The sequence below is a fragment of the Lepidochelys olivacea genome (assembly GCF_965140295.1).
Source record: "Lepidochelys olivacea isolate rLepOli2 genome assembly, chromosome: 5".
Taxonomy (NCBI): Eukaryota; Metazoa; Chordata; order Testudines; family Cheloniidae; genus Lepidochelys; species Lepidochelys olivacea.
The window spans coordinates 2181425-2196502 of record NC_140415.1 but is presented as its reverse complement, the minus strand read 5'-3'; the positions used below and the strand labels follow the sequence as shown (position 1 = coordinate 2196502).

General features: G+C 41.7%; 1 protein-coding gene across 6 annotated transcripts in view; it reads left to right on the top strand.

Annotated features, from left to right (window-relative positions):
- The window catches only part of UNC13B (unc-13 homolog B), a gene marked incomplete at its 5' end in the record, with an annotated part of 380494 nt that overhangs the window by 192622 nt on the left and 172794 nt on the right, over positions 1-15078 (top strand). The window contains one exon of one of the 6 annotated variants that reach the window (XM_084628795.1): positions 1516-3865. The exons of the other annotated variants lie outside the window; for them this stretch is intronic. Within the exon in view, the coding sequence (XP_084484921.1) occupies positions 1516-3865 (2350 nt within the window). Of the gene's footprint in view, positions 1-1515; positions 3866-15078 lie in introns of those variants that run through there. 6 annotated transcript variants of the gene reach the window in all.

Here is a 15078-nt window from a genome sequence, read left to right as displayed (position 1 = left end):
AAATAATTGTTCTAGGACTGAATATTGATTAGAAAATGAGAGGCATTTAGTATTGCTCCTACACTGACCAGCTGTGCCACATGCTGTCCTGATTAGAGCACATGCCTGGGAGAGGAGGGATAATACAGCGGTTAAGGCACTAGCCTGAAGATTAGGAGACCTAGATTCAATTCCCTATTCGACACATACTTTGTGTGACCTTGAGCGTATCTCTCACTGCCTTGGTTCCCCCACCTGTAAAATGGGGATGCTGAGGTGACACTAAGGGCTTGTCTACATGGCAGGTCACTGTGCGGCATGTCAGGGTGTGAATCTACAGTGCACTGATGGCATTCCGAGACTCTCAGCATGCTGCAGCAGTGTCCATAAGGGAATGTAGAGTCACACTGCTTTAGAGCCACACTCTGGTTTGCTGCTCAGTACCTTGCTGTGGAGACAAGCCCCGGGACTGTGTGGTGCTCAGATATTACGCTAATGGGGGTCAGACGAGCCTTAAACAGATAATACAGTGTTAATTTCCTTTCTGGGGGATGGGTGTGATCCTGGAATGATCCAGTGTAAAATCCAGAGAACTGGAATAAGAATGACATCATCCTGTCAGATCAGTCAGTTTGTTCATAATCTGTATATGGCATATATTAAATGTAGGTTAATTTGGGAGCTTGTAAGCTTTGCATGTTTCTTTAGTGTTACTTTCTTATTTTAACATTTATTATTAAAATAATGAAAGAGTTTTATAGTCCCAAAACTATCATCCAGTCTTTGCTGCTGCATTATGTCAATCTCAGTGATTCCTTGGGGATTGCTGATACTGAGCAAATTTAAACTTGATCTTACTTCCCTTTTGAAGCAAGAAAGGGTGAAGATGGTGGGCCCAGGGAGAAGGGACACCTGCAGAAAGAGAATCCTTCGTATTTTGGGATAGAATTTTGTATTCAGAAGGGGTAGCTACTTTTGTGGGATTTGCAGTTGTAGCTGTAGAAAAGGCATGGTCACACATTGACTCGTCAGAGGGCTTTGGATTCTTTGGTATTTTTTTCCTCCTTGTGGAAAGGGAGGTAGAGAGGGAGAGACACTTGCTTTATTAAAGAATGCCTCACGTAGAACTGGTTGTCAGTTCAACAGCTGAAATAAGTGCATTATGGTAGGAACATTTGAAAGAATAGATCCTCTTTCTAACTGGCTTTTTGTGGATGCGATTACTTTTTATTATATGCGGAAAATTGCCTTGTATTTTCTGATTGGAATGCAATATTTTCCTCTCTTTTGGTAGCTGCTCCATGAAAGAATAAACCCTGGATGGGCGTGTGCGCGTTGGGCAGTGACTGATGTGTGCTTGTACTGCTATATTGTACTATGGAGAAACACAGGTGCGGCTGCTGCTGATGTTTGTTAGCAGTAGATTGAAAAGGCCAGAACACGATATTCTTCTTCTGCACAGAAAATCTGTTCTAAAAACTCTTGGCCAGGAAGCAATTCAAGAAGCAAAGACTCCACTTGTATCTGAGGGACAAAATGAAGAGACTTCTGCAAGGCCAAGTAAATGAGATCTCAGTGAGTCCGAGTCACCAGCTTTCCCCAGTAGAAATTGAAACAGACATGTATGTTTGTGGGATAAAGAGGAAATCCACAAGCACTGAATTTTCTCCTATTGGAGTGGGCTTTGCTCAGGACAGGAGAAATGGTTCTGGGGAGATGAGTGACGTCTGTGTTGGTGACGTGGAACTTAACTGGGATGGCTGTGTAAAAATACCATGCTCAGTTCAACGGAATCAGCAAGACTTAGGAGGAATATCATCTGAGGGTACTATGCAGCCTATTTGTCAGAGCAAGGGTGTAATATCTGAGGGGCAGGACCTTTCTACCCTTAGTATTACCATGAGTTGGAGAGAGAGCACTGAGAATGAAAATAAGCTTCCAGCATACAACAGTAATAGCCTTCCACCAAGAGACCATTCTGCAGATGTGATTGAGTACATTGTTAAAGAGTTACAGGGGATAAGTCGCATCCAGACAGAGATTGCAGAACTCCGGCAACACCTTACCTTGATAAAAGGCTCAGTGGATGAAGTGTCCAGCTGTGTAGACACGGTCTTGAGTGAGATAGAAGGCTTACAGAGCGGTTCCACTGCCAAAACCTCTCACGTCGCACACACCAGGGAGGCATACAGAGCTGTACGCAAGGAAGAACCAGTGTTATACTTTTATGGTATCCCAGAACAAGATGGTGAAAACACTATGGAGCTCATTTGCAGCTTTTTGTCTGAGTACTACTGCTTGAATGGTATCCAGTGTAGTAAGTACATAAAAGATGCTTATAGGTCAAACGCAACTCCAGGCAAACCGTTAGTACCAAGACCAGCAATTGTGAAACTTGCAAACCCTGAACAAAGAGATTTCATTTTACAAAAGTCTATTCTCATGCAAAGCACGGGGGTCAGGATTGTTGCTAGCGAAGAGGAAAACCAACAGACTGGCCAAAGGGGCTGCCGAGCAGATCCACTCTCATTACTGCAGCCTGGCCTCAAGAAAAATTACTGGAGTTCTCTGAACTGTGATGAAGAGGCTCAAAGAACTGGTGGTGATGCACACCTTCAAACTGAATCTTACCAGGTTAGGTACAAAAACACAAGTAGAAAAACACAGTGTCTAGGGGAGAGAGTTGGTTTTACACACAAGTCAACCTTAGCTAAGAAAAGTAACTTGATCTCTGAACTTGAGATAAAAATGGGGCAAGTATCGCAAATTATAAACAACTGTAATGAGCAAACTTCACAAAAGAGTGACTCTCCTCTGCCTGTTCTCCATGTTTCCCACACACCTCAGCAAACTCTTCAGGTGACTCGTTTGCCGAAAACAGATGAAGGAAATTCCTGCCACTCCCCAGAGACCTCAGATCACACCAGCCATATACATGCTTTATGTGATGGAAGAGAACTTGGGCTTGATGCTGAAAATGTGACTAAGAACTGCTCTTCCCCTTTAGAGGAGGACAAAGCTGAGGGAATAACTACAGGAGAAAATGAAATGGACGGTAACACCATGCTTGAGTTCCTCAGTACAGAGCAAATAAATCTTCTCTTGGAAGAGCAGTCTACGGGTGCTACAACTGTAAGCAGTGTTCACACAGCAGATAAACTAGCTGATAGTAGTGATACGCTGAAAGATATGGTCCAGATAGATCTGAATGACCAAGATCAAACTGACCAGGTCTTTAGGGATGTGTTAGAAAATTCCCAGTATTTTCTTGACCATTCCCAGGATAACATTGATCTTGTGGACATGAAGTTTTATACTAACAAACTTGGGAAAGCTATTCATCATTTTAGATCAGCTCTACAGGTGGTGTTTCACAAGCTGGAGACCAGTGACTCTGAAGTCCTCCTGGAAAATGATGCCAGCTTCCAAATGGAACATGATGGTGGACTTGCGCTGAGTGGTGTAGGTGTCTGTGGTAGCTCTGATAACTTTACAGAAAGCCCCCCCAGTCAGTCTTCTGAGAGCCAGGCCAACACGTCTGCCAACAGTGAAGCTGTAGTTCAAATGCAATTTGTTCCTTCCAGGCTTCCACCTGTCCCTCATGAGTCTCCTGTCCCTAGTTTGGTGTTGAGTTCTGACTCGGAGATTTATGCTGGACAGTCCCTACCTTCTGGTGAGATAGTGACAGATGCTAGCTCTCTACCTGAGCAAACAAAGGAGTGCAGACCCGTGAGCCTTGAAAAGGTGTGTGCAGAGACTATCTACCTGAACAAGTGCATCAACAACTTCAAAAATGTGCTAAGGGAAAAAAGACAAGTGCGTAGGAGACTTTTAAAGGACCTCGCACAGGAAGCAAGCTTGATTTCGACCGATGAAATGAATTCAGGTATATTAAAAAGTTTTTTAATTTTTTTTCTAAAGTCTACTATTACTACAGCTGGATATGCAATATTTAACTCGGTGGTTGAACTACTTATTAAATGCTTTATAGGTGATTTGTAAATGGTTACAGATACAAAGTACATATGATGTAACAATATTGAGTCAATTAAAAAAACAAACAAAAAAATCCGCAATAAGCAATCTATACCATATGCTAAAATTCAAACTATGTAATAATGCATTACTGAAATTGCTGTAAAATGGAATACAAATGATCAGGCTTCATATTCTTTTTGAGGATCCTAGTCATGTATCTCCAAAATAGCAGGTGTTTTGGGGTGTTTTGTGTCGTCCTCTGTGACCAGGTTCTTTCCCAAGTTACAGTAGTTACAAAATCCAATAAGAAAGTGTTTTTCAGCTATCAGTACTTAAACTTGCCAGTTTCAGGAGTGGAACTGTTTAGTAATGAATGGGTCCACGCTTCTCCAGGTGGCTCCATCAGTGATTAGTAGAATAGTAAATGTTAAACTAGCCCGTGTACCATGCTTACAGTGAAATGACAGGTGAAGCTGAAGCCCATGTGCATGGATAGTATGATTTTACGATTCTGTAATTTTTCTGAAAGATCTGTCCATGAGGTGAGACCCCAGGGAAATATTCCACTATTGCGAACAGGGATTTGGGAGCCCTAATGTAGACAGGTCACCGACTGTTGCAAATGCTTTAAACATTCTGTTGGTTTGATCTGCTCTGGTGCAGCATTAACATCAACTGGGGTAGCCAGATACCTGTCTAGGCGAAGGCTCCGTATTGGTGGTGGAGATGAATTTGTGGTAGCAGTGGTAGGGATTAAAAGTAAAATCCCTTAACATCGACAGTGGCCTTGGCTTTGAGATTAAGATTGTAAATATAACCAGTACCAGAGATCGAAAGTAAATAGAGGATAGTGTTTACTAATGGTGCCCATGCACTCAGTGTACGAATAAGTAAACAGTAATGTCTGTGTAAATCACTCAATTTCCTCACCGCTTGGTTCTCATGTAAGACTGCATTATGTTATTGGAAGGGGAGGTAACAAACATACAGAGTCAGATACTCAGTTGGTGAAACTGGTGTAGCTGTGTTGACTTCAGTGGGGCTGTGCTGATCTCCCCCAGCTGAGAATCTGGCCCATAGAGCTGACCTATTAACAATGATCTGGTAAAATGAAGCCTTGCAATCCTCACTGTGTCCAGACCTCTAACCTAGTCTAGTTAGAAGTCAGGGGATAAACTCTCTTAACCTCAAATCACTATAAAGCCCGGGAAATGTTGGTGAGTTGTAGGGTGGAGGGGCTTCTATATTCCAGAGACTGATGGAGGCAGCATGTGTCTGAACCCTGTTCAGAAATACCTATTGATTTCCTTATTTTAAGTCATTGTGATTTATCTACAATTGCTTTTTTCATTTTTCCTTTTGTAGTAAGTCATAAAAAACTGTTCAGAATAAAGAAAAGGAGTACCTGTGGCACCTTAGAGACTAACCAATTTATTTGAGCATAAGTTTTCGTGAGCTACAGCTCACTTATGCTCAAATAAATTGGTTAGTCTCTAAGGTGCCACAAGTCCTCCTTTTCTTTTTGCGAATACAGACTAATACGGCTGTTACTCTGAAACCTGTTCAGAATAAGGAACTGTTCAGTACATCAGGAAATGAATGCCCTTTCCCTCTCAAGTCTTAATTTGCCTATGGCTTTGAACCATGTTTTTCCTCTATCATAGAATCATAGAATATCAGGGTTGGAAGGGACCTCAGGAGGTCATCTAGTCCAACCCCCTGCTCAAAGCAGGACCAATCAAAGCAGTTATCAATCAATATTTGACTTCAGTAGTAGGTAGCCTTCTCCAATGATGTAAATTACGCTGTTTTAAATTAGTAGTTCACTTTTTTGTTTCATGTGTATTCTTTATTGGAGGATTTATTAAAACAGAATGTTGTGATATGTGTTGCCTCAAGCATGAAAAATCCTTCTAAGAGTCTGTGCTTAGCACTTACCAGTTTGTTTTTCAAGGGAACACTCAAAAAACTTTCAAGATGACGGGGGAATATCTCTTTGAAAGATGTTTTCTAAAACTGTTAATTTTATTTCATACAAAAATAAATGTACCTACTCTTCTTTGTTTTCACCTTTTTGGATTTCAAGGTGCTCAGGTGTGCAGCATCTTCAGATCCAGAAAGTATGGGGAAGAGGGAGTGCTATACAAATTTTATTATGTCTAACTTTAGGATATAACCAAAACATACAATCTTTAGTTCTGCAGGTTTTATTGTTTGCAGTTGTGCAACTAAAGTTGAAGCAATTTATGATGCCTAGATAAGTATAGTATAATATAGACTAGGGCGGTCAAGCAACTAAAAAAATTAATTGCGATTAGTCGCACGATTAAAAAGATTAATCTCGCGATTAAAAAATAATAGAATACAATTTATTTAAATATTTTTGGATGTTTTCTACATTTTCAAAAATAATGATTTCAATGACAACACAGAGTACAAAGTGTACAGTGCTCACTTTAGATATATATTTTGATTACAAATATTTTCACTGTAAAAGAGTATTTTTCAATTCACCTCCTACAAGTACCATAGTGCAGTCTTTGTCATGAAAGTGCAACTTACAAATGTAGATTTTTTTTGTTACATAACTGCACCCAAAAACTAAACAATATAAAACTTCAGAGCCTACAAGTCCACTCAGTCCTAATTCTTGTTCAGCCAATCGCTAACACAAACAAGTTTGTTTACTTTTATGGGAGTTAATGCTGCCCTCTTCTTATTTACAATGTCACCAGATAGTGAGAACAGGCATTCGCATTGCACTTTTGATCCTGGCATTGCAAGGTATTTATTTGCCAGATATGCTAAACATTCATTTGTGCTAAAATTCATGCTTTGGCCACCATTCCAGAGGACATGCTTCCATGCTGACGACACTCGTTAAAAAAACTGTTATTTAAATTTGACTGAACTCCTTGTAGGAGAATTGTATGTCCACTACTCTGTTTTACGTGCATTCTGCCATATATTTCATGTTATAGCAGTCTCTGATGATGACCCAGCACATGTTGTTCATTTTAAGAACACTTTCGCTGCAGATTTGACAAAACACAAAAGGTACCAATGTGAGATTTCTAAAGATAGCTACAGCACTTGATCCAAGATTTAAGAATCTGAAGTGCCTTCCAAAATCTGAGAGGGACGAGGTGTGGAGCATGCTTTCAGAAGTCTTAAAAGAGCAACATTCTGATGCGGAAACTACAGAACCCGAACCACCGAAAAAGAAAATCAACTTCTGCTAATAGCATCTGACTCAGATAATGAAAATGAACACGAGTTGGTCCGCATTGCTTTGGATTGTTATCAAGCAAAACCCGTCCTCAGCATGGATGCATGTCCCCTCGAATGGTGGTTGAAATATGAATGGACATATGAATCTTTAGTGCATCTGGCATGTAAATATCTTACGACGCCAGCTACAACAGTGCCATGTGAATGCCTGTTCTCGCTTTCAGGTGATGTTGTAAACAAGAAGCGGGCAGCATTATCTCCTGCAAATGTAAACAAACTTGATTGTCTGAGCGATTGGCTGAACAAGAAGTAGGACTGAATGGACTTCTAAAATTTTAGAGCCTGCATTGTTTTATTTTTGAATGCAGCTTTTTTATACATAATTCTACATTTGTAAGTTGAACTTTCATGACAAAGAGATTGCACTACAGTACTTGTATGAGGTTAATTGAAAAATACTTTTTTACAGTGCAAATATTTGTAATAAAAATAATATACACTTTGATTTCAATTACAACACAGAATACAATATATATGAAAATGTAGAAAAACATCCAAAATTATTTAAATTTCAGTTGGTAGTCTGTTCTTTAACAGTGCAATTAAAACTGTGATTAATCGCGGTTAATTTTTTAATCACGATTAATTTTGAGTTAATCGCGAGTTAACTGCGATTAACTGACAGCCCTAGTATAGACATATCAAAGTGTTCAAATCCCGATAGTAGGCAGTGTGGTCTGGAGGAAGGAGAGCGTGCTTGAGTGTCAGCATTCTTGGACTCTAGTCTGACTCTGACATGGGCTTCTTGGACAACCTTACATGTCCCTGCAGCTCCCTGCCTCCATTTCCCCGTGTGTAAAATGGGGATAATACAGCATAGTGATGATGTAGAGATCAATCAGTGTTTGCACAGTGCTTTGCATATGTAAAGGGGCATCAAAGTGGTAAATTATTATTACAGTTGCTCTAGTACATCAGGTGTAGTATGTGTTCTTGGTGCAGGAAACTGAAGTGTTTTGAGGGAGGCTTGGCATGAGCAAAGGAAGTTGAAACTGGGTAGAAATCAGATGTAGGGAGGAGCAGACTTTTTTTTTTTGCAAAATAGTCTGGAACATGAGGGCAAAGCTTGAAGTTGACGTGGAAGTGGAGAGGAAGCTAATAAAGTGAGGTGAGGTGGTCAGAACAGGAGGAGGGGGGAGATGGGTTTGGCCCCAATGTTCTGAATAGCCTGGAGCCAGTTAAGGATGGTGTAAGGAGGCCACATCGGTTTGCAGTAGGTGAAGCGAGAAGATGATGAAGGTTGTGGCCAAGGTCTTAGAGGGCATGAGAAAGTTAATCATAAAATCTGTTCCATTAAAATGAGATTGATCTGGTGTTTGTTTTCTCAGGAGATGTTATAATAGAGAAGAGGAGCTGCTTTAAGGTGCTATGGTGCTCTGTCTTCACTACACTTAGCTTAGTATAGATTTCTGAGTCAAACCCTGTTTTTCAAGGTCACCATACTCAGAATGCAATGAAATATGCCTTGCCAACTCATGATGCCTGTTGAAATCTCATTTTAAAAATAAAATGTTTCTGTTTTTACAGCCTTTATAACTGTCTGGGTCAGCTCCACTGGTGACCTAATCCCTCCTGCCTGCCTCTAAGCAACTCTGACCTTGAATTATAGTTGTTTATATCTTAGTTTGAAAGTTAAGTTCAAGATATTTAATAGAGACGTCTGGTAACTGTGCAGCAAAGGACAGAAATAACCTGGAAGGTATTAATAAATCGTTGTGTGTTCTGGTGAAGGAATAATTGGTGTAAAGGTTTAAATTACTTATAGTTGTACCCAAATGCAAATTACCTGAACAATTTAGAACTTGGCAGATGTATCTAAATAGTGGTTCTTTCAGTTGAATTTGAATACAAAGGAATATCCTCTTGACAAATTGAGGAAGCTCAAAATTGAACAAGTCAGTTGGATGGAGTTCTGTGGTAAGGGTTGAATTAAGTGTTAATTTTTGGTGATGGCTGGAGGGCAAATGATTCTAGGCGGGGCTGGTAGCATGGCCTTTTATTAAGGGTGTCTGATGCTTCCCAATAAATGACTTTGTTTTCAATTGCTTATAACTTTGCTGAACATTCAACCAGTTCGACTGATATTTTCCATCCCAGGTGTCTGCCTGAGGCTGTTTTTTTTTTTTTTAAAGCCAGAACTTTCAGCCTTTTCAAAGAACAAGTGGAAAATACATTTTGCCCACATTAAATTCTGGTATTTTTTCTGCTCCATTGCCCCATGTTTTGTAAGTTGTGAGGGGGTGGCCTTCGTTTCTGGGAAGTACCTATTCCCATCCCTTTTTATAAACAATCCCTTAAACAACAAAAAATACCTGTCCAAATTTGGCCAACTTATAGGCCTTTGAAAAAACTTGAGTTCACACATGCTCAGTAGAGCATTGTTATATTTTAGCAGCTAAATTCCTCAGACTCCCTATGCGTTGAGCATGCTCCAGCCCCAGGGCTGAACAGGATTTTCCCTGCAATTGCAGCTCTGGGCTGCTGTGGGCTGTGCCAGGTCCTGGTCTGGGCACCTGAACTAAGAGCAGGGAGCTTCTCTCTTCTTGTTCTAGATCAGTGGTTCTCAGCTGCAGGTCCATGGCCCCCTAAGGGTCTGTGAGCCCTTTCAGGGGGGGCGCGGAGCCCTGCAGATGAAACCCAGTTCCCCCGAGCCTAGGGTGACCAGACAGCAAATGTGAAAAATCGGGACGGGGTGGGGGATAATAGGAGCCTATGTAAGAAAAAGACCCAAAAATCAGGGCTGTCCCTATAAAATTGGGACATCTGCTCACCCTACCCCAGGCCCCCCTACCCCAGCCGGGAATGGTGCAGGGTCGGAATCCAGGAGCTGCACTGGGATCCCCCCTGGCCTGTACACAGCCCCTAGCTACCCCCTGCCTGCATACAGCCCCTAGCTACTCCCTCCCGGCATCCTGAGCAGCTTTTTAAAACTTTTTGAATTGAGTCCCCACTTTGAATTATATTTTTGCTTGCGTCCCCCCACAGCCTGGACAGGCTGGGTGGCCTCCTGAGTGAGTCAGGGGATGGAGGTGGCACTCCCTCCCTGGACTCTGCTATGTGGCATTGGCTCAAGCCCCGCAAGCCCTTGCCCCCTGTCCCCCAAATAGAAGTAAAACTATGCCTATGCCCAAGGGTGCCCCTGGGGCAGGAACCCTGTGCTCTTCCTCCCTCCCTCCCCCACCACACTAGGCCCTGGCGTTTTTATAGCATGTTGAGGGGGGCCTTAGCAAGAAAAAGGTTGCGAACCTCTGCTCTAAATGACTCCCTGCTGGGGGAGAATAGGTTGGCATAAGGAGCGCATGTATGTAAACTGGGGCTGGCTGGGCAAGGAGATTGGAGTCAGAACCAGTGGGGTAGGGGAGGGAGGTCAGGGGAGATAGAGCTGACGAGGAGATGGGGTGCAGGGGAGAACAGAATGACTGTGCAAGGAGAGTGGGACTGGCATAAGAAGCTAGGGGTGGGAAAGAGACAGGATTAGTACAGGGACAAGTTGGAGGAGGTGAGCAGAAGATGCCATATTTGGGGGAATGGGTAGAAGAGTCTGTACCTATCAGTTCACACTCTTCTCCAGAGCCTAGAATGGACCCCCAAATTCCTGAGTTTTGCCATTCCTCTGCTGTCAGCAAATATCTGTGAAATCCCCTGGCAGTGTCTCCTCTCTCTCTAATGCTGGTCCACATAATAATAATAATAATAATAATACTATAACCTAGCTTGAATATATCACTTATCTGCCCGATACAGTCTTAATTCCATGATCACATACTGGTTTTTTCCCCTCACCAGATACCTGCCTCATTCAGTGCACAAGTTCATAGAATCACAGAATATCAGGGTTGGAAGGGACCTCAGGAGGTCATCTAGTCCAACCCACTGCTCAAAGAAAGACCAATCCCCAACTAAGTCATCCCAGCCAGGGCTTTGTCAAGCCTGACCTTAAAAACTTCTAAGGAAGGAGATTCCACCACCTCCCTAGGTAACCCATTCCAGTGCTTCACCACCCTCCTAGTGAAAACGCTTTTCCTAATATCCAACCTTAACCTCCCCCACTGCAATTTGAGACCATTACTCCTTGTTCTGTCATCTGCTACCACTGAGAACAGTCTAGAGCCATCCTCTTTGGAACCCCCTTTCAGGTAGTTGAAAACAGCTATCAAATCCCCTCTCATTCTTTTCTTCCGTAGACTAAACATCCCCAGTTCCCTCAGCCTCTCCTCATAAGTCATGTGTTCCAGTCCCCTAATCATTTTTGTTGCCCTCCGCTGGACTCTTTTTGGTCTGGGGGGGCGGGTAGCAGCACATGGCTCGGGACCCCCCACTTGTGCTGAGGGGAGGGGGGCTGGTGGGGCTGGCAGATTCCCTACCCAGCTCCTTGCAGCTTTGCAGAAGCGGTGACATGTCCCTCCCTCAGCTCCTAGCTTCATGTGCTTTCCAGCCCAAGCACCGGCTCCGCAGCTCCCACTGGCCAGGAACTGTGGCCAATGGGAGCTGCAGGGGCAGTGCCTGCGGGCGGAGGCAGCACGCGGTGCTAGGAGCTGAGGGAGGGACATGTTGACACTTTTGAGGAGTCCCCTAAGGTAAGCGCCGCCTAGAGCACTTACCCCATCCTTCACCTCAACCCCCAGCGCTGAGCCCCCTCCCACACCCAAACTGCTGCTGCTGCTGGGGGGCCTGAAACTGCCCCAGCAGTGGCCATTGCAGTTGGCCCAAGGGCTGCCCGAGCTGCTCAGGCGGCCCTTGGGTCGCCACTGCAGAAGTCACGGAGGTCCTGGAAAGTCACAGAACAGTGATTGGCTGAACAAGCAATAGGACTGAGTGGACTTGTAGACTCAGTTTTACATTGTTTTGTTTTTGAGTGCAGTTATGTAACCAAAAAAAAAAAAATCTAAGTTGCACTTCCACACTAAAGAGATGGTACCGTACTTGTATGAGGTGAATTGAAAAATACTATTTCTTTATCATTTCTATAGTGCAAATATTTGTAATAAAAAATGACATTAAGTGAGCACTGTTCACTTTATATTCTGTGTTGTCATTGAAATCACTATATTTGAAAATGTAGAAGAACATCCAAAATATTTAATATATTTCAATTGGTATTCATAGAATCATAGAATATCAGGGTTGGAAGGGACCCCAGAAGGTCATCTAGTCCAACCCCCTGCTCAAAGCAGGACCAATTCCCAGTTAAATCATCCCAGCCAGGGCTTTGTCAAGCCTGACCTTAAAAACCTCTAAGGAAGGAGATTCTACCACCTCCCTAGGTAACGCATTCCAGTGTTTCACCACCCTCTTAGTGAAAAAGTTTTTCCTAATATCCAATCTAAACCTTTCCCACTGCAACTTGAGACCATTACTCCTCGTTCTGTCATCTGCTACCATTGAGAACAGTCTAGAGCCATCCTCTTTGGAACCCCCTTTCAGGTAGTTGAAAGCAGCTATCAAATCCCCCCTCATTCTTCTCTTCTGCAGGCTAAACAATCCCAGCTCCCTCAGCCTCTCCTCATAACTCATGTGTTCCAGTCCCCTAATCATTTTTGTTGCCCTTCGCTGGACTCTCTCCAATTTATCCACATCCTTCTTGAAGTGTGGGGCCCAAAACTGGACACAGTACTCCAGATGAGGCCTCACCAATGTCGAATAGAGGGGAACGATCACGTCCCTCGATCTGCTCGCTATGCCCCTACTTATACATTCTATTGTTTAACAGTGCAATTGAAACTGTGATTAATTGTGATTAATTTTCTTAATTGTGGTTAATTTTTTTGAGTTAATCACGTGAGTTAACTGATTAATTGACATCCCTACAATTTTTTTAACAACTTTTTTTGGTTCACTGAAGAAAAAAAAAACATTTTATTTTGGGTAGGCCCCAAACTAATTTAAATTAAAAAAAAATTCTGTTTGTCCACCAAACCAAAAAGAAAAAGGGTCATTTGCCCAAGTCTACGAGGAACTCCGTGACAGAGACAGGGATAGAATCCAGTATTCCAAGGCAGCCTTTAGTTATCTTAACTGGGAAACCATCCTTTCCCCTCCTTCCATCCCCTGTCTTATTCATTACACACATTCCATCTTCTATGGCAAATGAGGCAGGGGTCCTACAGGCAACAGCTTCCCTTCACTGCATACCTTGTATTCATGTCCAGAACCTGGTCCATTCTGTGTACTCAACGAGGCACTGTTCCTGTAGAAAAAATAATTTGAGATCATGTAATTAGAGGCTGTATCATAATGCATGTGCACTAAAGAGCTGAATTCTAGAATTTACTAACCTTTGAGTGCTTGATTTTGCAACCTGTAATAAAATTTTTTTAATAGTTCTATGTGTATAAAATATATAGTTATCCTCTTTGTGGCCCAGTAAAAGCAACAAATTAGTCCAGCTGTTAGAATTGGTTATCCCAGTTTTGTCAGATTACTAGCGGATCAGGTGTGATATTTCGGAATGGCCCAATGTCTTTAAACTTTCATGACATTTTAGCAATACAATATACTTTGTGCCACCAGCTTATGGCAACCAGGATCATTCCTGAAAACTGGGGTAATAATATTGTACTGTTGCAGTGTATTACAGTGCATTGCCTGTGAAGATCTCAGATACTGTGTCAGTGTTTTGTGATGCAGATTCAAGGAGCTGGATAAATTCATATGATCATACTGGTGTCCATCTTGGTTTCCATAAAGTCAACATTAAGATAAAAACGCCATTGAATATTATGCTTGTGAAGACTCTAATGATGTTACACACACAGATTTTTTTTAGCTAGTCCATCAAGGGTAGTTGCTCAAACATAGCCTAAAACTAAATTAACATTTTATTTGAATTGAAAACTGTATAGAAGTCTGTGCATTAAATTTTTCTGTTGCAATATTTTGATTTTGTAGCCATACATATCCTGATCCAGAAACTCTGCTAAAAGCATAAGTTTTAGCTGCATTCTTGCTGGTCATTTGCATAAAATGACTTTACTTTCAGTGATTGAGTTAAAAGTAGCTTGTCTATTTTAATACTCTTAGTGATCACACATATGTAATTTACACCCTATATAGAGCAATTTTACAAATTGTTTTAGCTATTCAACTGATTGCCCCTAGTTGCTATGAGGACTTGACTTAGTGCTTGTTTTCTCTAAAGTCATTTGGTTCCTTCATACAGACAAAGAACTGTTACACTGTAAGGTTTGTGAAATGGCTCTTTGTATACCTACAAATCACTGTGAACTAGAAGTGCAAATAATCTCTAAAAGTTTGCGTGACTCTTGCAAAACTTCACTAATGTTGGAATGGTCTTTTAAAGTACAGTACTGCTTTATTTTATTTTTGGGAGCCTAGTTTCGCTGTAGGAAACCCTCAGATTTTTTTTCATAAAATAAAAATTTTATTAAAAACAGAAATGGTCTTTGCTTAGAAAAAGTCACAAAGTAAAATTTACACAATGGAGACTGCTATTTTCTGCTGACAGACAAAAAGAAAGGGTAGGAAGAAAGGAAGACTTTGGTCTTTTAAATCAAATGTATAAATACACAGTCACCTAAAGGAGTATACTCTCTAAGAAATTCCTCTTGAAGCTTCAGCTTTTCTGTGACCAAGAATATCTCATTACACAGTTGTTGCCATTTTCTGATTAACAGAAAAATTAGGAGAGGAGGAAGGATGTTTCCTGATTTCAGTATTTATTTTCCCTCGTTTATAAAGTGCCTAGCCACGGTCCTAGAAAAAAGAAAAGGAGTACTTGTGGCACCTTAGAGACTAACCAATTTATTAACACGGCTGTTACTCTGAAACCAGTCCTAGAAAAGCCAGGGAAAGCAGATGAATCTTGTAGCC